This window comes from Neolamprologus brichardi, chromosome 7 (assembly GCF_056152115.1).
Source record: "Neolamprologus brichardi isolate AB-2024 chromosome 7, ASM5615211v1, whole genome shotgun sequence".
NCBI classification, from domain to species: Eukaryota; Metazoa; Chordata; class Actinopteri; order Cichliformes; family Cichlidae; genus Neolamprologus; species Neolamprologus brichardi.
The window spans coordinates 47,578,276-47,600,919 of record NC_142110.1 but is presented as its reverse complement, the minus strand read 5'-3'; the positions used below and the strand labels follow the sequence as shown (position 1 = coordinate 47,600,919).

Here is a 22,644-nt window from a genome sequence, read left to right as displayed (position 1 = left end):
AAGCTCTACTTTTATCTCATCGTTCCACTTGCTAATTTTTTTCACAGTGGTTATATTTGCAGTACCCTTCTTTTAGAAATATCATTCACTCTTTTTTTCTTATAGCAGACACAAAGATTTTAGCAAGTTGCTCTGCATACAATTCCTGCTGTTACCCATGATCCTCTTGTGTTGGATCACGAACATTCAGGTCTTAAAAAGTTGTTCTCCAGGCTTTACAGGCTTTATGAATTTCTCTGATTCTTTTTCTGAAGTTGCTGCAATTTTGGCACACTTCACACAAACCAGTCTTTCTTGAGAGGAGCAGGTTTTATCAATAACCACCCTGTATGCATTTATTTTTAGGGATGGGTACCTCTTCAGCCCACACTTCCAGTCTCATCTCATTGATTGGAACGCCTCAGGAGGTAGCTTTTAGACCACAGAGGTTCACATAGGTTTACTTCCAGCCTAGACTGTGAAAGTTTAATCAAAGTGTTCAATGAAAGGCATAGAAAGTACAATTTATTTCTCCATTATTAGTTTAGTGAGACTGTGTCTGACTGTCATTGTGATTCAGATGAAGCTCACTAGTTTCACCTCACTACTGTGACAATACTGCAAATTGCAAATGGATCTGAACACCAGACAGAATGATCTTGATCAACTCTGTTTCGATTCCCATTTCCTCCTGATTCCGCTGCTGATTACTGTTTCAGCAGTTTCCTTTTTAAGACGTTTAAAGCGCAGCAGACAGAGGAATTACAAACCGAAGGTGTGAGAATAAGACATAGTAAGCCAAGGCAGAAGAGTCCATTTTTTCCCCCAACTTCTCACATTTTGTAATAACTCTCAGACGATATAATATCTTATTTCAATATACTGCTACTTGTCAAACCTGAGGAGCTCTTGCTGAAGATATACAAGATCATTAATAACAGCATGTGAAGACCAGTGTGAGAAATCCTGAATATAAAAGTTCAGCAAAAGGGTAATGATGTCTTTACTCAAGACAAATAGGGCTGATTCACTGATCCCCAAAATATATGGTCTTCATTAAAAGGGTCTAAAATTCAGATTAGATAATTGTCTGCCTCTTGTCATTGTCTACAGCTCTCTGAGCCTGCATGGAGAGGCTGGAAGTGCTCCCCGAGATCATGAAAACCATTAATAAATAATAATGGTGAGATCAGGGAGACATCACTGGAGGGCTAAATCTATTCCTTAGAGCAAATTTAACCTTGACCTTCTTATCCCAGTGACCAAGCTTCCCTTCCTTGAGCCAAGGGTCAAGAATCATATTTTCAGCCTAATGTGTCTCCTCAAAGCAGACTCGGATCTAAAATATTGAAATGCTACCATTTCTACTGTTGTAGGCAGGGAAAGGCCTTATCGTCAGACTTTTTTTGTGCTCCTTCAGAAATATTATCATCTACTCCAACAACGCACCGCAGATACATGCAAGGAACACAGGCACTCCTTGATGTTTATCATGTGTGCCAGTAAAGGCATCTAGTTTTCAGTATTTATATCATATTATATCTCGCATGGCTTTGGGAAGGGCACAGATGCTCTGAGAGCATCATGAGAAACCACATCATCCTTTGGACAACTACAGGAAGACTGCGAGCCTGTATATGCCGTGCGTGCCTGTGTGCCTGCACAGGTGTGCAGAGGGAGTGAAGCAGGCAGGCGAATGGACAGGCGCACTGGGTGCCTGTGAGGTCAGGGGCTAGGTGGAGTGTTAGCGGGAACGACACCTGACAGCAACTCGGTGGATGTGCCCTGGCAGTTCTGTACATTCATGTCACTACTGATAAAAGTCAGCACCTGCTGAGCAGGAGAAACTACAGTGGTGGTGCCACCGGGTCCTCCATACAGGACAAGGAGAGGAGGATGAGAACACTTCCTTCCGCCTGTCCTTCCCTTTCCCTCCAGCGCTCATTGAGCAGACGAGTTGCGACAGCTGTGATAGGTATTGGTTGGGCAGGGGTGAAGGTGCCAACCTTGTCAGTGCCAGAGGTTGGGAGCAAAGCTACATGCACCACCTGATTCGGGCTGGGAAAATGAAACCTGGATGCTTCTCTTGTTGTTGTGTAACAGCCAAGGGCAAAAGGAAGTCTACAGAACTTTCTCTGTTACTAGAAATGTTGCTGGATGGCTGCGTGTGTGTTACCGCCTAAAGTACAGTTATCAACTTAATGAGCTCATTTTTTTTTTAAAGGTCTGTGAGAAGAAGTTCAAATAAAAACGGGCCCAAAAAAGTCAAAGCAGTGAAGGTGGTAAAGGTAAGTGAGATATAATGATGTTAATTGTTTTCCTGGAGTCAGGGAATTTTTCTAAGGTTCTCTGGAATCCTCTCACTGTCCAAAATTGCTCACATAGAAGGTTCCAAATTGCCCATATTTAGCAATATAAATATCAGCTAAAACTTTATAATACCCACTGTAAATAACCAGGTAGATGAATAGTTGATTACGTTTTAATCTTTCTTCTTTGCCGTTAACAGTGCAATAGTAATTATTCTGTAATGCACATGTGATGACCACAGTGAGACCGACTCTCAAATGGTCATATTTATGATGCCTAAACCTAACTGCTAGAAAAAGCAATCAAAGTAAACAAAGGGAACAGGGCACAAACCACAGTCTCTAGGTTCACAGTCTTTAGTGACACCTGCCAGCAATCAGAACTTTATAGGAGCCTGCTACATCTAATATCCAAAGAATGTTTACAGATGCACTACCCAGCATTAAGCAGCATTATGCAGTCATACAGCACTTTCATTCCACTTTGGGTGGAAAAAAGTAGTTAATTTAACAAAAAGTGCATGTCTTTGGGAGGAATTAGGGTAGGTGTAGGAAACTGCCACAGATGCGGCGAGCATTCACACACTCCAACAACAGACAGGCCTTAGCTGACCAACCAGGTGATTTGAATCAGGAACCTTTTCGCTGTGAGGCGACAGTGCTAACCGCTGCACCACTGTGCTCTTAGTAGGTTATTTAGTGCTTGTTAACAGTGCTGGGAAAACTCACAGTTTAATGCAAAGTCAGTTAAACTTCAAGGGATACCAGTGGGCCAAGTTAGGACAATCTACGCCTATGACAATCCTGCCTTAGTGCAAATCAAAGCGACAACAGGTGCATAAGAGAGGTGACAAGAAGACCATCCTCAAAAGGGAATGGTTTTGCCCATGGTGGCCACTGCGCTCTCCTTATCACTCCACTACTGATTTTTCTCTACTTTTGCTTTTTTGTCAGTGTCCTCGTCACTGCTGGTAGCTTGAGATGGTATGGAGCCTATTGAGGTTTCAGAGGTACACGAGTTTCTCCACAATGGCACATCTGTGCGTGCTGTCACAGGAATGTCTGCTGTATCTTCCAGCAGTATCAAAAGTATGGAAGAAAACACCAGGAGATGAGCCATTATATAGGAGAGACTACTTAAGTTTACCTAGTTCTCCATTATTCATTAAATAATGGTTATTACCATTCCAGTTTTAACATGACAACCTGCAACATAGATGCAATATAACAAATGCTAACCTTAACCTTTGAAGGAAATAATGGTTGCTGTGACAGAGCAGTAAGTGAGTGGCTCAAGAGTGCGTAAGTAGAGATATTGCTTACCTCTTTAAACTTGAATGAAACAAGTAAGCAAGTTTAAAAGAAACATAACTTTTTCTCTCATTGTTTCAATATGTAGAATATATACACACCTCTATAAAAACAGGCAAATGGACATTTGGGCGTCATGTGTAGAAATGTACAGCTCTTCTGGGTCCCCCACTCCAAAATAGGTGAGGAACGTAATTTAAAGAAATCGTAGGAAATGAAATGCAGTTTTAGCAAATGTTTGACTTTTGGTTCAAATGCACGGCCATCCCTGAGCCCTGTGTTTGTAGTTCAATTCAACTGAATGTTATAGCACCAAATCACAACAACAGTCAGATCGAGATGCTTTATATCGTAAAGACCCTACAATAATATGCTGTGCCCAGGGCTAGGTTTTTAATGTTTGTTTATGTTTGTAACATTAAATGCTGGTTTGCACTGTATTGTTCATTATTTAATTCAAACACTCTGCAGTTGATAAAAAGCCACATTCTGCCACCTAGTGTTCACATTCAGGGGGACAGGGGGAAAGCCCCCTTTACATTCATCTGCTGCCACATTTGTCATATTCACATTACGTTTAAATTCACAATTTTAGAACTTGGCAGCAGTTGTTTTCTCTCTATATGACTTTTGTGCGTGCGTGCTGACCGCAGAGCAGCCCCCACACACTCCTCCTTACTTCAGAAAGAGCTGATCTGCAACTTCTCTGTAACCCAGAACAAAACGGAAGCAATTGTCCAGTGGGCGGGTTGTTTTCTACATTTTTCTTCTCCAAATGACTGAAAATGAGGGGCCGGCTATAGAGCAATTGGTGCCGTAAGCAAAAACAAACTTTGCAAGTCAAAGTAGTAATAGCTTGTGGAAAAATATCACCTTCAATAGAGGGGTGTTGAAGAAAGGAGGTTAGGTTGCAGAGAGTGTGTATGTGTGTGTGAGTGAGTGTGAGGGGGTTGGTGAGGCACTGGAGGAAGAGCGGGGGAGGCCAACTTGGATGCATGTGCTGCAAATTAGGCAGGCAGCCCCTCATGTTGGTAGCAGCGGAGGCGGCAAGAGCGCGGGAGTTTCTGCATGGCTGCAGACTGCTGCTTGCACCTTGGGGGATGACTGACCCGGGTGCGAAAAGAGGGAAGCCAACACAGAAGGCTATGACGAACACTTGCTTGCCAGTGGCCCCCCCACCCTCTCTCTCTTTAGCCCTATACGCAGCCCCTGGGGAACCCTTGCACGCACTTAAGCAGCCTCTGCATATTCACTCCCCGTGTGAGTCTTCAGTCGCTCTTTTCTTCAAACAAGACCTCCTTTCCCCTCTACATGTGTTTGAGGCCTGCCGTCCCCTCCTCCCCTCCCTCGGCCACCGCGAAAAGGTTGTGCTTCACTTCGTTCTGGATGGGAGTCTACATTTGTTCTGAAAATAAGCAGCCAGCCTCATTTTGCAGGAATATGCACACACATCTTCAAGGTTTCACGCCTGATAAACACAGAAGCAGAGTTCTATTTCACTGCAACACTTGAATACACACTTCCACAATACTATCCAGGTAATCTCTCTCCAGTCACACTCACACGCAGATAAATAACATTTCTGCACCACGGTTTGACACAGATTTGGAGTTTATTCACACATAACATACTACAGTGGGTAATGTATTCAAGAAACATTGAACAGCGCTGTCATATGACACAGGAAAAAACAAAACAAAAACAACGAAAAAGACACCGAACCCTTTCTTTGCCATTATATAAAAATAGTGTTGCTACAAAAGTATAAATTAGGTTTAATAATAAGACAACTCAGATCTGAATCTACACAGGAAAATGCTGCCAAAGTGCGATAAAAAGACAAAATGAAGAGAATCAAAACATACTTTTTTTGCGTTTTAGCAGAGTATAAAAAGGAAGAAATACCTGTAAAATAGGATGAAAGCAACACTAATTTCTTAACCTGAATTGATAATACAGACTATAATCCATAGTTAAAACAGAACAGATCTCCATGTTAGCATTCTTATACCACATTTTAACAACCAAACTTTTATTATCTGAATAAGTTAAAATCCTGAAACAAAATAAAACTTACAGCTGATTTTAGTTTTCTAGTAACAGTATCTAAGTTGAGTTTTCTATTATATCAAAACCTTCTGAAATGCTACTGTAGAAAAAGAGGTATAATGTTATTGGTGCTCCCTACTTTATCTCTGAAATGAAGGTGCCCCCTTGTGGCATAAAAACAGCAGTTCTCTTGTATTTACATAATACATCCTCTGAAAATGGATGATGTCAACCCATTAACACCAGTCCACAATCAGCACAGCTACTCCCACCTTGAAAGGTTAGAATTCAGTCCGGGGTTGCTTATCCAACTCCTAATGAGTGTCTTAAACATCAACTGAGAGCCAATATGATTCATTTCCATCTGATGACAGACACTGGCTTATAATGTTATATATCAGAACTCTTATTAAAAGCATGCATATCTTAGATATACTCGTTTAATCAACAAAAGAACGCTATTTCTACAGAAAATTGAGTTGACATCATTACGTCAACAATGGCATTTTGTCCCAGAGCATATCCTATTGAAAATACTTATTTAAAAACTCTAAGAAAAAAATCCCTTCATCATTCAGTTGAGGATAACTTGAAACCACAAATCATTGTACAGTATTTTGACTATGTCTTTGAAGAGCCTAAATTTTTGTATGAACATCTGATTTCCAATCTTTAAATTACAACACTACCTTCTGAGTACTGAGGTAAAACATTGGATTGGTAATTAAAAAATTAAATACAATTTACAGCAATTTTTCTTCTTCTTCCTCTTCTTTTTTTGATTTTTTTCTTACCAAAATATATAAATATATATATTTAAAAAAAACACATTAGATATATTAAGAAAACCATTATGGGGGAAAAAGCATTTATGAAATACTAAATCAAAGCTTGGAGGTAAGGAGGGCTACAGTCTATTAAAAAACATCTTGTGTAGCTATGAACAGTTTGTAATGCAGAGCCTTTGACCTTTAATTGACATAAGGGTTTTAAAGTTTTAATGCCACTAAAACAAAGATGACAAATGTTATGACATAAGTAAAAAGGGCATTCTGGTGTAATAAAAGAATCCGATGTCCAACCATAATCTGATGGTTGCTCCCTCTCTTTTCTTGCGTGTCATTTTCTGTCATTCTTCACAAACTAAAAGGTTACAGTCACATTAACCTTATATTTAACTGTAAACTGTCCTTCACCAACCCTCAAAAAAAGGACGTGATCTTTAGGTTCAAATGCGGATGATTAGCATCGATCGCTACGAGGATGACGGGGCAGCCTTTCAGTCAATAAGCACGATATGCAGAAGCATCAGAGTAGTGACATCAGTTCCAAATACAGTGTGTCAGTGTTTCTATTGGCCGGGAAAATGAACCGATTCAAGGTCAAAAGTGACACTGAAACAGGAAATGAATGTTTGAATGGACCTGTCGTACACAAGCAGCAGCTGAAATGAACGAGACACAATACTGAGAGGGAACACATGTATGTCTGTACCTGAAGTTGCCCGAGGGCTTAAAGTTGGGCAAAGTTTGTTTTTTACTCTTAATCGTGTAATAAAGTGATATTTAGGTTGGCTGTTAGCGTTTAAGGGGCAGGTGATGTAGCCCGAAGCCCTAAAACAATATAAAATCAGCCAAATGACAATTTTCAAAACGAGTATCTACCACTGAGTCATTTCAGTATACGTTTATACAGTGGATACTTGTTACATGTGGATACTGTGCTACTGTAAAGATTATTACTGACCTCGTGGGAATGAAAAAGATGAAAGCACACATGCTCAGTTAATCTGACATTTTGACAACAAGCACTTTAAAAGTACAGTGGTTGTCCATGAGTCGTCTGAGCACTGGGACACTGCTTTGTTTCCCTTTCTATGCGAATAAAAGAAAAAGTAAATACAATGTCTACAAGCCATTGAAAGGATGAGTCAAAAGAAGGCCATTAAACAGTAATATAAAGGCATGATGTTGGCTCTGACTGTAGGGTTTAAGGTGATTGCATGAAAGAGACTTAAGGCCCAAAAAACAGAGATAACAAACCAGTACTCGACTAATTAGTACCAGAAGCAACAAACAAGATTTACAGTATAGCATCCATTCATCCAAGTCATTTTAGGAGGTAAAAGCTCAAGTGTATGTATATTAGGATCCATAAAAAAATAAATAACTTGACATATGCATGCGTTGACTTTAGTAAATGCACAAGCAGAATGGGTCCTGTAAAAAATAAACCCTCAGTGTTTCTTCTCTTGTTTGTTGCGATTGGCACTAACTGTATTTGGGGTGGAACATTTCACAAAAGTCACGGTTCAGTACATACCTCGGCATTGAGGTCACAGTTTGGTTTCTTTTCGGTACAGTGAGGAAAAGTGGCGGTGCCTTCTTGGATATGGTCATTCCTGAGAAAATCCCATTGATTTTACAAACAAATAACTGAAAGAGTTTATCCTTGATAATTAACTGTAGGAGTGTGATGAGAACAGTCGGAAAAACTATGGCCTGTGGATAAAGCTTATTGCCTTAAAAAGGGAAACGTGTAGCTTACAAAAGGAAGACAGCATGTATATACGAAATTATAAATGCGAAGCGCATAAGTCCCTACTGACAAGCCTTTTCAGACTGAGCTTAAAAAAAATAGACTTATAGGCGCAAACAAAGATTTATGCAAGTATCAATTAGCATTTTGCCTCCAAGCCTTTCATCTGAGGGAAATGCAAAGGTAAAATGTCTTCAGTGTAAAAACAACTTACGCAATTCTTAATCGGCTACAGAGCTGAGTGATGTAGAAATAACAATGAGATAGTCAAAAGGGTCACATAATGCTATCACTGCTCGATATAATGTACGGATTAATCACTTTTTTTAACTGCCTGTTAGGATATGGTACAGCTGAATGAAATCGAACCACAAACAGATTCTAATGTGATGTTTTCCTCTTTGTAGATGTATGAAAATGACTTGTAAAGAAATGTCCACCAAAGATAAAGTTTATCATTTCGTCTCTTCTGTGCAAGTCAGTGAGTTTGACTTTTATATCTAGCAGCATAAGACTTGTATCGAGAATGAAAACAAAACTTTGGATCACTTTTCTTTACCATTGGTAACATAAAAAAGAAAAGCATCACACTTGTTTTGTCTGTGTTTTTCTGCTACTTTTTACTTTTTTAAATGAAAAAGTTGCATGCACTGCATGCGAATCATCTGCAGCTACATTTTAGGACACTGATGCAACCATCAAAGTCAACTGCAATGATTAAGCTCTCAGTTACCTGCCCGTGGCTGAATGTGCTGGAAAATAAACACTTCTATGACTTGTGATAATAAATGATAAACCTAGTACACCTATTTGTCAGAGGTGCAATGGCAGTGAAGATCCACCGCTTGATTTTATTTGTCATACACCAATGAATATTATTTTAGAGATTGTAAATACCTGGTCAACTTTGACAGTCAATTTTCAGAGGTCTATGACAGGAGCTTCAAGCAATGAATGCTTTACCTGAAAATGTTGTCATCCAGTGAGAATAACAGCATTGTAGCCTTGTAGTAGTTTAGTTAATAGGCTGGAGTAAATCAAATCACTGGCTGTGACAAGACTAAACTCATCCTGCTTATGTGTGCATCCCAAACCGAGGGCAGAGTACCAAACAGGACAATCTTTTGAGAGTTACTGTTCCACCCCTACATTTTGGCCACAGTACTTAACAACTCCATAAAAAATATGTAATACGCCGTATTGTTTTATGGGTGTTTGCAACCTTAACAATGTGACTTTATCTTTAAATATTTGTCTCGAGAAGTATTTAATGTCCATACACATTGATGTTTACAGTTAGTCTAAACCTAAAATATATAAATAATAGTCTTGAGTCATTGGTTGGAGGTGAAGGTTTGGTTGATTAGGTTAGTTAGGTTTTCTTCTAGCCCATGTTAGAGTGAAGGAAAATTAGTTTGTTCATTTCCTCAGCAGTTACCTGCTGCCTCCTCTTCATAGCCAAGCTCTGCTCACACACAGTCACGCACTCTCTGCGTATGCCCACAGCAGGCACTGCAAGTAGCCACAGTGCCAGGCGAGCGAGCTTGGGGAACTTCTCGCCCACTGTTGAGCTCCAATACTGGAAGAGATCGGGTGCACCTTGGAGGAGAGGCTCAGCCAGGTATTGAAAAATCTCTTGTCTAACTTGGCTTTGGCTGTCATCGTTACCAGACACGGTGCAAGATGAGGAGGACCCGCGTGAGGGGCCACCATTGTTTCCACTTCCCTCTACTCTGCTTATTTTAGGAGTGGGGGGGCCATCGGCGTCCCGCTCGTCGCCACCTGAACCTCCACCACCAGTGATACCACCATCCCTAGTTTCAGCAGCCATTTCGCACGCACGAGAGATTATGTCTTCATGCTGGTAGGCTGGCACTGAACGCAGCTTGAGCTGTGGGTCCAGGACCATAGCAACCTGGTGAGCTCGTTCAACCTGGCAAAAAGGAAAAATGATACTGTCAGTACTTACTCATAGAAAATACTCTATTTATCTTGTTGTTGTTAAACACTGTATTGTACAATCAAGATGCAAATATCAGGTGAAATGAATTTTATAAAATAAAAACTACAATTGCCACACAGAACAAGCCAGTTCTAGTGTAACTTATTTAAATTAAGATAAAAGAAACATTCATTTAGAAATACAGAAGTTATTAAATGTAAGCAATACCAGTTTAATACCTTGAAGTTTTCCTTGAGTGCTTCTAGGAAATAGTGGCAGAGTTTGCTGGCTGTGCCGGTTCCAGCCTCTCCAGCTTTGGATGTGAAGAACTTCTCCAAGCGCAGGTAGACAGGCAGCACCTGCTGTAAAGTTGGTCTCCTCTGGCTGCTCAGCTCCAGAGCTGCCAGGCGCAGAGGTGCCAGCAGACAAGCCAGGGTGCCTAGCAGATGCTTGTTGAGCCCTTGGAGGAGCGGGGCTGTGGCTTTACTGCGGCCATAAGCCTCACAAATCTGTTCAAAGTGGGCATGGACCTGCAGGAGAGCTTCGGCCATACGATCCCAACAAGGAGGGGTGGGGCATTGTGCAGGGTTGCCCTGTGGACCTTCCTCAGTTGTGCTTGTGGATGTGTTGGTACACTGTTCATCACGGATAATGAGTGTGGTAGAGGAGGAGATATCTCTGCATGTGGAGAGAAGCTCAGCCAGCTCATGAAGCCCTCGAGCCTGGAGGCTTCGTTTCCCAAGAACGGCCTGAACAACCGCACCGAGTGAGCATCCTGCGCAGCGCAAACATATCCGCCCCCGGCCACCGCCTCCCAGTGGTGACCCTCCAAATCCTGCCGCCCACACTCTGGGCTCAGAGACATACACAGTGCGGATGTCTGACATCACAAACTCAGAAAGCACGTTCTGCACCCAGTGATGAACCTGTTCTGGCCCTTCCCTCAGCTCAGCCTCCCTTACACCAAGCACGTAACGCTTTAGTCTCGAGCCCTCCACCTGGTAGGCTGTTAGAACGTAGCAAGCATCTGGGCCAGATGTCTGGGAGTGGCAGGTGACGGCGATGCCAAGCGAAGCATTTGAGCCTAGAGCACACGTAACCTTGACTTTTACTTGGTTGTACATGCGGGGCAGCTGCCGCAGTGCCAAGGCACTCATGTTGCCAAGAGCATCACGGGTTGAGTAGGCACCATGACGAGCACCCGTATCCACTAGGGTCTGTGCCAACTTCAGGAAGTCCTTGCTGTTGAGCACATTTAGCATGCTCAGATCTGAACACATTACCCGTAATAGGCGTTCAGCCACCTGCTGGCGCTCCTTCTCAGGTAGTCCATTATTCTCTGCCAGGACAGACAGCAGATGGATGGTTAGGAAAGCAGAACAAATGATAAGAAAGACAATTAGTGTTTATGTTTCTTTGGATATTCTGGCAGAAACATTAAAATAAGAAAAAGGATATAAAAACAATCAGAGAGGGATTATGACATGGTGTGAAGTCATTGCAATCAAAGGGGAAAGCTACACAGAGCAGACACCACTGCTGCCTTTATTAATCAGAGACATAGATTACTTATGTGTTAATGTTCCTAGTAGGCTTATTTAATAAACCAATGACATGATGAGAGCTACAGCACGAATGCAACATTACTGTACTTTGAAAGAGCTGTTGGCATAGTGCTTTAGTGCTACACAGAAAACAATCCAAATGTCCAAAATGTTTTATTTCTGTTTATTTTTACTTATTCAGGAGCGATAAAGGCAGAAAATGTTGTGAAATAGACAGGTATACAAGAAAATTGCCCAGTGGGATATTACATATGGGAAGCCTCTTAACCACCAGGCTTAATGAAGTTGCAGTACTTACGGGTGAGAGCATGGTTTCTCTGGGAGATACTTTGAGGCTGGATTTGTAGTTTAACTGAGGAATGGGCCTGAGCCTGAGAGCCTCTCCACAGCTGCTCCTGAGGACCCGATACTGAAGAGGTTTTGGGAGAGTCCCCTTTGGTGTGGTTCTCATTATCAGCTGTTGACAGAGAGATGGAAGAGCTGGCTGAGTTGTTAATGGAAAAAAAGCACAAGTTAATTGTATTGAGTGGAAGAAAATGTAAAGATTAAAACCATGACACAAAACAACTGTCTTTAAAAGAACCAATAACTTGGCCTCCCTGTGGTTGACAAATTGCACCTTAAAAATAAATACCACAAGTTAAAGAATTATTTTCTTAGTTGTTTCTCATTGTAAGATCACACAGCGTTCCATCTATGGTAATTAATTTGCCAAAGTCAATCTCGTCAATATTTTAAAAAAAAACTCAAATCCAACTGATATATAATTTGTTTCACAGCTGAATCTGACTAATAATCATACAATTCCAGCTGAAGACAGGGAACATGATTCATACTTAACAGAATAACTACATACAGTTGAACACTTAAATCATTAAATAAAAAAGGCTCAAAGATAGATACTTTCTTGCTTTCCTGGTTTGCGTCTTTATTTATTTATTTTTGTGTTAGCAAGTTTTGCAAGAATATTTGGCTTAATTGCTTAAAAATGGATTTTCTTCAGAACTGAACAAAAAAAAAAAAAAAAAATCAGCATTGCTTTTTTTTTTTTTTTCCCAGTTAATCATAAAATGTCAGAGCAGAGAATGCAACTTTATTCTGTGCAGTCCTGGGAAACTAAGTGCACCCCATGATTCAGTAGCCTACAGAACTACTTTTAGCAGAAAGAACTTGAAGTCATCCTTTTCTGCATGACTTTATGTCTCTCACATCGCTGTGAAGAACCTCTGGCCCACTCTTTTTTGCAACATTGCTTTACTTCATTGAGGTTTGTAGGCATTTATCTTAACGTCCCCCTACAACATTTCAGTTGGGTTAAGGTCTGGACTTTTTTTCAGCCGATCTGCTGCATCATGTTGCAGTTCACAGTTAACTTTATCACATCACAAGCACACGCACAAGTCCTGTAGCTGCAAAACAAGCCAAAATGATACAGGTATATCTGTATCTACCACAGTGTTTGACATTCGATTGAGGTGTTTGTGCAGATATGGCGTGTCTGTTTTTTTTGCCAAATGTGGTTCACTTGTGCATTACGGCCAAACATCTCCTCTTTCTTCTCATCTGTCCCAAGGACATTGTGTTTTTGTGGCTTGTTTAGATGCAAATGTCTCGACCTAAGCTGTGCTGTCATGCTCTTCTTAGAGAGAAGAGGCTGTTTTCTGGCAAACCTTCCAAACAAGCCCTACTTATTCAGTCCTTTTCGAATTGTACTGTCATAAACTTTAACATTTAACATGATAACTGAGGCCTTTATGTAAAGTCTGAGATCTAGCTTTTGGTTAAACTTTTTGGGATTTACCCCTGGAAAGTTTGTAGATGCAGTAAAGGTGTTTCTTGCAGGATTGCACAGAGTCTAGAGAAAACTCTCTTTTCACATGGACAGACAGACACACACACACAGTGACAAATGATGCATCAAATCTTTGCAACACTATTTCCAGCAAACTCAGATCCAGATCTGCAACAACCCTCATTATTGGCAGATATAGAAATATTATGTACAGTAACACGGAATACTAATTAAACAGTGGTGATATGTGATGAATGGCAGTTTTGAATGTATTGCAGCCACTGACACTGCGTTCACGTTACGTACTTTTTCTGCTGTCGTGCTTTACATGCATTTGTAGTCGTGGACTCACCAGCATGGGACTGCATGTGCTCCAGCAGGTTGTTGTAGAACTGGAACTGGATGCCACAGGCACCACAAGTGTACGGTTCTAAAAAAATCACAAGGCCCAGAAGAGTGTTGACTCTTTGTCAGAGGCAAAAATTAAAATATGGTCTGTCCCTGATGTGCACTGGATTTCTGCAAATTACGGCAGCTCCGAAAATCAGGCACGCCAGTATGTGGTAAAAGTGACTCCTTTTGAAAAAGTATTTATGAAATCTATGATTTTTTTATAGAGATATTTAATACTTGACAATAACAGTGAGCCTAATAAAATGTTGCTGCCCAAAGGAGGCAATGCCAAGTTGTCAGATGTCAGTAAAGACTAACAATGGGCATCTTGATCAGACACTTTCTTGTTATAGTCAAGCCAAAAGAAGAAAAATATATCACCACAATTACATAAAGAAAGATTTTCACTAAATAACAGATTAAAAAAAAAATCAAGGAAAACAGAGAAAATGGTAAAATAAGCAAGGTGCGTGCTTACATGCATATATTTGTTTAAGGCAGAGAGGTGTGGTTAGACTTACTCTGTGCTGTAGAGAAAGAGGTGGCCACCAGAGGGCTTGGCGTTCCTGTTAACAGGAGGACAGGAGGGGGAGGAATTTAAAACTACAGAGACAGTGGACCACCATCACTCATTTCCCTTCCTCATTTTATCACCGCATTAATATAACTTAATTTACTGTTTATTTTATTTTTATGCATTCATATTGTGTTTACTTTGAATATAACAGAACACAACAGAAAAATAAAGCAATTTACTAAACCTTGGAAAGATAGATAATATTGTATTGATTCTTTAAAAAGCAACTAAAGTGCTCCGTGTCCACACCTAAACATTAAAAGACATACCAGATTTACATATAGCCCTTATGTTCTTTGACATAATCTTCTTGTTTATGGATATACCACTCAAAATGCTCCTCCTACACTTATGGTGCATGTCAACTGAGTGTTTTTATAGGTGAGGAATTGCTTTGCAAGCCACCAGACTGAGACAAAATAGAATAGACTGACAGGTGCCGTCCCTCTTTTCCAGCCTCGTCCAGCTGTGCAAACACTGAGCAAACGCCTGATTGGATGAAACTAACATGGCAGCTTGTTTGCCATGAAGTATTCTCTTCATAAATAAAAACAGTCCAACATATAGGAAAAAGATGTATGGTGAGAAAGAAACTGATTGCTTAAACTGATTTTAGATTGACAATGGCTACTTTAATGCTTCTCAAGAGTTTTTAGAGCTGCTGTCTCTCACTGGAAGCCTTGTATTTGCATAAAGTAGCTTAATTTAACTTAAGCAAATCATGAGTAAGCAACTAAATTTCCTGTCACTCAAAACGCAACTCTGCACTGTCAGACAGCACTGCTTTCCTGTGGACATTAACAGCATCAAGCACCACTTTTGGGAACCACTGAAACTCATCCACAGAATCAAAATAGCAGCCCTTCTTTTTATCTTAGAGAAGAAAAATAAGTTTAAGGGTCCCAAATCTGAAACAGGATCAGTGGATGATAACAATTACATTGGTAAATAATGAAAAATGTCTGCATTTTCACTGAGTTGGTACATGGTGACATGTGCCACGGTTCAGGTCATTTGTGCTTTATGTTCTTCTGACTCCTCAAGATTTTACAGGGTTATTCCATCTCAAATTAAGGTGGGCCTACTGCTCAACCATCCCCAATTTGCAGTGATTGCTGTAAAATTTTAGCTATACTTTTCAAGATCCATCTGCCTACCTATCTATCTTTTCTATCTGTCAACCACTTTCAGGCCATTTTTTCACAAATTGAAATCTGAGGCAATGTTTGAACATGATTAACTCAAAAACTATTACAGATAAAAGCCCGAAATCTGTCCCAAATTATAAATCGTGTTTCATTTCTTTGGTGAGAAGTACCAGGGAAAATTTCTCCTTTTGTCTTCAAGAGTTTTTGACATGTACATATTCAAGCATTGCCTCAGATTTCAACGTGTGAAAAAAAATGGTCTAAAAGTATGTTGAGGGACCATTTTGCAAAAACAAGAAGAAAATAATCATGGGAAATTATTTGGTATATGAATCTATATGTGTTTATGTGTTACATAAAATATGTGTTTCCAAACCTCTCCAAAAGTTTGTAGGAAAACAGAAGGTCGAGCAGAAAATGTTTTAAAACTTAGCTGCTCTGAGATGGAATGACCCTTCAGTCTGCCCCTGGGGGATGAATTCACAGTGCACAATTCAGTGAATGTTGTAGTAAACAACAGGATGTTTCTTGGAGGCACAGTTGATGTGATGCATCTTATTTGTGCTTGAATCATAAAGGCTCATTCACTAAAGATTTCTGTTGCGGCTCTAATCCAAATATAAAGTTAGCACACTTTAACACAAAAACCTGTATTTCTTTTTCTTCACAAGACCTTGATGTGGTCACCAATATAAGTGTAATACAGGACCCAGTGTTGATACATACACAATACGGTAATATTACGTTGAAGCACAGTACGTATCACTGCGCGAAGCTCCTGACTACGGTAGCCATAATGCTCCGACAATCCATCAAGTGGTGCGGGTTCGTAGCTCAGCAAAGTCGTACTAAAACATTTTTTGAGCGCCATGTACCGCATAAAATCGGTTTGGTAATAACGGTAATAACAACGGCCCGCTTGCATGCTCTACCAAAAAATGTGCTTTGGTGTGTATCTGATGGACGAAAGCCAAACCAGTTCCACACCACTGAAGTTGCAGCATTTTTACAAACCAGTTCTGGTTCATCTGTTTCATTCAACGACCCGCCTTCTCATTCTCCGTCACCACCATGCTTTTTCCGCCATGTGCGTATGTAAACAAAGGCACTGCGCATGCGCGTTTTACCCATATTCTATCGTGATATTTCATTTTCTTATCATTGCCTAACATTATACCGGTATTACCGTGAAGGGTATGATATGGCCCAGCCCTAGTTGATAACATGACATCACATGGAATTTTGTGTCAGGAATGTGACCACTTGTACTTTTTGTATTCACATTACCATGCATTGCTCCTTTTGTGCACAACAAAACAGTGTAAGAACATTTTGATAACACCCTTGAACCCAAACATAACAGGGTGAAGTAATGGTCTACAATTTAAGCTAGTATATGCAGTTAGATGACACAAACCTCTCCATCTACATCTTCAGCCCAGGCATGGTTAGCAAAGCACTGTTTGCAGAAATGGTTTCTATTCTTCCATTCATTCATATACCTGAACTGTAGCATTACTAAAAATATTGTTTTTATTGTTTGAACAAAAATAACACATTTCCACACAACCACCCCCCCCCAAAAAAAAAAAAAAACCCAACAACAAAAAAAAACAAACTCAGTGACTTGTGCTCACCGCTCGAGTTCTGTGAACTGTTTGTGTCAACCAGACTGGACTGAATTGCACTTTCCAATTTCCGCCTGAATGGGCTGTCTGTATGTGAGAAAACAGGAAAAACGATGAGTGACATGGTCAGGCCAACGACTGTGGATAACATTTTTAATTTAAACTCAATCCACACAACAGTTAGAGGGGGAAGCAAAGTTAATGACGTGTAATTTACACTTGATTTTAGTTTGCAGCATGCAAATCAATCACGCTAACAGCCTTGAAAATGATCCAAACGTTCAAATGATATTTAAATATGGGTTTAATTCCTCCTCTTCATTCCATCTTTTTGACCCACTTTTAAGCTGTGTGTGTGTGTGTGTGTGTGTGTGTGTGTGTGTGTGTGTGTGTGTGTGTGTGTGTGTGTGTCATGCTTTAAATAGTTCTTTATGGCACACTGCTTCTTAGCAGAATTACTTTTTTTGTTAGGGGAGGAAATTTGGAGGGGCCTTTAGAAAATAAAAATTAATGTGTAAGTTCTTGTGTTTAGCAGCTAATGTTTAGGTGCTTTAGGCAATTTCAAAAAAAGATGACATCAAATTTATTATTTAAATTGTTCACCCAACCATTCAGCAAAGATTAATTTCCTGCAAAGATATCACATATGCAACAGTAACCTTACACACAATTAACAGAAACTAATAATTCCAACAAAAGTGCAGTTTTTTTTTTAAATCCTCAGCCAATCACAAAGCACTTAGGTTCTACATTGCCAAATCTAGAAATTATGTGTAATAATGGTGAACAAAAACATTATTACTTCCCAGCCTAATATGCTCCTTGTGTTTTTTGTGCAGTCAACATAGCACCAACCACCCAGAGCTGAAGGTTCCCTGTGGTATCTGGCACTGATTTGTCAGCAGCAGTCTTTTAATTGAAAGTTGTAAACCAGAGATGCCAAGCATCGCACCCAAACAGCCTCTTCATGGTTTCTTCCTCCTCAGTGATCAGTGACTAGGTTCTTATCACTGCTGACATGGGACGTATTTTTTCAGAGGCAATTTAGACGAGTCTTTGGGTCATCAAAATTATGGAGGACCACAAGAGCCACATGCATCAAAATAAAGAATTCTGTGCTTAAATAATGAATTGTAGAATAAATTCAGCATTTTTAAATTCATTTTTGCATTCCACATTAAAAAACCTGTTTTTCAAAATGTTTTTTAAAAACCTCATTTCAAAATAATTTTTTAAAATTCCACATTAAATTAGCATGAGTACTGCAAAGTTTTGTAGTACTAAAAAATAACTAAATTAAAAAAAATAATAAAATAAAATCACACAAGCATCACACATCTGACATATATTCCAGTTCCATTTTGTGCAGTACACTGTTGAAATTATAAACTATACATTCTAGTTATTCACTTATCAGTGATTTTTGAATAAATGGATGTCACTGATAAACCTGTGGTGATTCACCTGCAAGTGTTTTTAACAAACTTTGTTTTTTGTAGAATTCATCAGCAGCTGTGGAGAGATGTATTCAAATATCTTCTGGTTCCACTTTTCCTAACCTGGAAGCTGAGGATGGCTTAATCCTGACAAGGACACAAACCTCAGCGCTTATCATAGATGTTCCTCCGTGCAGCCATTCCGGAGAGACAGAGAGCAACGACCACTGATTAAGATCAGCAAGAAATCTGTTCCTTTCTGGCAACTTTGGAAACTTCTAATATGAAAGTTTGCATTCTTAGAACAATGATGGGTCATGTGTGATGTGTTATCATATGAGGACATTACATTTTGTCTTAATTCTGCTCAATTAAGTGTTTTGATCATTGATCAAATATGGCAGCTTTGTGTTGTGCTGCAAGTTAAAACCGACTGTCCTCATGAGCACAGCATCTAACAACTCTCCTTAAAAAAGTCAATTGAATTCAACTGGACACAATGGTTTTCAGTGGGTGAAACATGCATCACTCATCTGTTACACCAGAGAAGTCACTTGGATGAGTGATAAAACAATTTTCCACGGAAACATCCAGAGCAAGTAAACTTTTGGTCATATGCTTGCCTGTAATTCATTCACCAAGAGATTTTTTTTTTAAATGTATACATTTGTTTTCAGTTGTTGTTTCTCTTGGCTTAATTTCAGCCAAGAGAAGAAACCCACTGTAAACTTTTTGCCAATAATTTGAGAAAAAGATTGTTGAGCCAGGTGGTATTCTCTGTTTAAGACCAAAACTGAACTCAAACAGTAAATTCACACAGTAAAGTAAAGCTACTAAGGTTTTGTACCACCCACCCCCTCATTTTATTTCTTGCTGATTTTTATTTTATTTATTTATATATTCGTATAAATGTGTACAAGTTACAGACTTCCTCAGTAAATTTACACTCTTTCAGAGTCATTTGAATTGTGTGTTAAAGGAGAAAGAGATTAGCAGGTAGAGGATGCAGAGTCCATTTTAATCGCCATTTCAAATTATGTTTTAAAAAACATTTTGAAAATCAGTTTTTTAATGTGGAATTCGAAAATTAATTTACAAATGCAGAATTAATTCTACAATTTATTATTTAAGCACAAAAATGTTCAACATATGGCAGTTATTATGAACATTATCAGCTTCAAATGTTACAACAGTGTGGCCCACTAGTGTATGTGATCTGTAAATAGTACTTTGACGGCAGATTTGATGGTCAAATTTCAGTATGTGTGTTTGTGTCCAAGGTAAAAAAAAATGTTCAAGGGTTATAAGGCATGCAACCTTTCCTATATATTCCTAAATGAAAAAAGTAAAAAAACAAATTTATGCTTACTTTTTATCTTTCCAGTTTGGCTGTGGCCAAATTTACTCATATCCATGCTACCACATTCCTGTACCCGTGATGTCTTCAAATCAAATGAACCTACATGAAAAAGGAGCATCTTGGATTGCATTCATTGTACAACTTTAGAAACAAAATACATGACACTGTCCATACAACAAGGTTTAGAGCTGCATATACATACTGTACAAAAATAAAATGAAGAAATGACTCATTATCATAATAAATAAAGCACAGAAAACAAATGAACTCACCCATTGGCGTGTGAAGAGCAACATGTTCCTGGTACGGGTTGAAATACTTGTACTGCTTCCCACAGAATTCACAAACATAGCTCCCAGTTTCTGGAAACAAGAAAACACATAAACAAACCTTTGTCCTCTTCTGTATCCATGATGGTTATAATAAGAAGGAGTAAAGATTAAATCTGTTGGATTAGTTGTCTTCAGTTAAGATGAAGAATAGTTCTTTTGCACATGCCTTACTTCACTAGAGAGAAGCAGAAAACAAGAAGTCGATATCGAGTTGAAAGAGGAAGAAGCAGTGACTCCGACTGGATGTTGTTGTTTTTTTTTTTTTACAGTTTACATTTAGCAGTACATTAATAGAGATTAGAAACACAGGGGTTTCCCTGTTTTGTGCATGGAGGTTCACACTATCCCCCATAAAAGTCATTAATGCAGTGATAAGTGCAGGATTCCCACCTGCAAACACTGCCAATAGTGTTTTAAGGGGCACGTGCTGCTGCCTGCTGAACCCGCTGTCTCTGTAGAGGTGGGTGAGTGCTTTTTCCCCTGCGAAAAAGGACTTATGGACTTATGTTTGGAAACCTTACCAGTCTTTACTTAACTTATATCCTTGGTGTTATTTTTTTTACAACACTAAATATCACAATGAATTAACGCCTTTTCACTATACGGTGTTCAATACTTTTAACTGGACAGAAGACTGAAACTGTAAGGCCCTAAAAAGTCACAGAAATTTAACTTAAAGAAAACTGTCTGGAAAATCTTTCTATATACTTCTTCTGCAGGGAAACACAAAAGCCAAGCTACCTTAAAATGAATTTTGTAATCCCATTCTGCTGTGGTATGTCTTCATTTTGAAATCACACTCTGTACAGACATCTGCAGCGATATTATTGCATTTGTCCTGATGGTTCAGTACACAACACTCAGCTCAGTATTAAAATTCCCTGGTTTAATGCGATTCCTCCGTGTTTAAGTAAACAAAGAAATAAAATATTTTTCAAAATTTTTATATTTTGAAAAGTTAACTGTGCACAACTTCCACTTATTTTAAAATATAATTTTTATTTACTTTATGCTTGTGAACAAGGAGTTTAAAGCCTTTTTTGACTGACTGCAGCATTTTATTATCCCAACTCTAACAATAAGAATAACTGCATATCAGGCACTTTTTTGTCTGCTGAACTTAAATCAAACTAAACCAATCAATGAATATACCAAACTGTGAATTTTGTGTACAGATATCTGTGTCCCTTAAGTACACCAAACAGTCTTACTTGGTCCAATTTTCTGATAGGGTTCAACTGGCTCCTCTTCTTTAAGGCCATCCACAGGTAGCACCACCTGTTCGTATGGATCTGAGAGAAGAAAAGGAAGATGAATAAGCCGATTATCTTCTCACAATACTCGTCACAAAACTTGAGCTCTTTCAGATATGTAATACTACAATAATCACATGAGTTCAATTCCTGCCTGCATCTCTTATGTGCCTTTAATTCCTGAGATTGTAACATTATATAAATGAATAAAGTCTTCTTGCAGCTGCTCCCTTTACGTGTTGGTCCAGCAGAATATCTGCCTCAATCACACCCTCCAACCCTCTGCATCTCCTCCTTCACTATATCCATGTACCTTCATTGTAGTCTTCCTCTTTTCCTCCTGCATGGCCGCTCCATCCCTAACATCTTTTACCCAGTATATCCACTATCCCTCCTCGGTACATGGTCGAACCATCTCAGCCTCTCTAACTTTGTTTCTCAACTGCTCAACCTAAACTGTTCTTGAACTCTGCCATTTCTTGGCCTCCTCTCTTCTTGTCAGGTTCACAGTATCCAAACCATACATCATAACAGGTCTCACTACCATCTTGTAAATCATTCCTTTCACTCTTGCTGCTATCCTTCTGTCACAAATCTGACACACTGACACTCATCTCTCACTCAGGTCCCTGAGGTCATGTGATCAGGGCTTGCTGGTTGTCCATCCAGGCTGAAAACGAAAGGTGACAGAGCTTTTGTAACTTTGGCCCCCAGACTCTGGAATTCTCCCTTTGAGCTTGAGATCCGTGGACTCAGTGGTCTCTTTTAAAAAAAAACCTAAAAAGTCATATTTTTAAACTTGCTTTTGGTTAATTTTTGTTTTTATGATTTAGCTTCTGTGAAGCTCTTTGTGATTTTTATCTTGAAAGGTGCTATACAAGTAAAATTTTACTTAGGTAACTCTTTCCACCCAGTTCACCCAGCCTGCACTCTCCTCTTCACCTCTGCTCCTTGTATCCTCACCTTTCCTCCTGCCTTGCGCTCATTTACACACATGTATTCTGCCATGCCTCTGCTGACTTTCATTCTTCT

General features: G+C 39.4%; 1 protein-coding gene across 4 annotated transcripts in view; it reads right to left on the bottom strand.

The window, feature by feature from the left end:
- Window positions 1-5,198: 5,198 nt before the first annotated feature.
- znf618 (zinc finger protein 618) overlaps window positions 5,199-22,644 on the bottom strand; it is a 43,605-nt gene continuing 26,159 nt past the window's right edge. For 2 of the 4 annotated variants that reach the window (XM_087843750.1, XM_087843749.1), the window contains 10 exons: window positions 21,571-21,651; window positions 20,750-20,839; window positions 20,300-20,389; window positions 20,037-20,126; window positions 17,241-17,318; window positions 14,400-14,444; window positions 13,838-13,915; window positions 11,992-12,150; window positions 10,368-11,467; window positions 5,199-10,119 (listed from right to left, as the gene is read on the bottom strand). In XM_087843750.1, coding sequence (XP_087699876.1) covers window positions 9,571-10,119; window positions 10,368-11,467; window positions 11,992-12,150; window positions 13,838-13,915; window positions 14,400-14,444; window positions 17,241-17,318; window positions 20,037-20,126; window positions 20,300-20,389; window positions 20,750-20,839; window positions 21,571-21,651 — 2,360 coding nt within the window. In that variant the 3' untranslated portion in view covers window positions 5,199-9,570. The remainder of the gene's footprint in view (window positions 10,120-10,367; window positions 11,468-11,991; window positions 12,151-13,837; window positions 13,916-14,399; window positions 14,445-17,240; window positions 17,319-20,036; window positions 20,127-20,299; window positions 20,390-20,749; window positions 20,840-21,570; window positions 21,652-22,644) is intronic. The other 2 variants (XM_087843751.1, XM_087843753.1) reach the window with 2 other exon arrangements.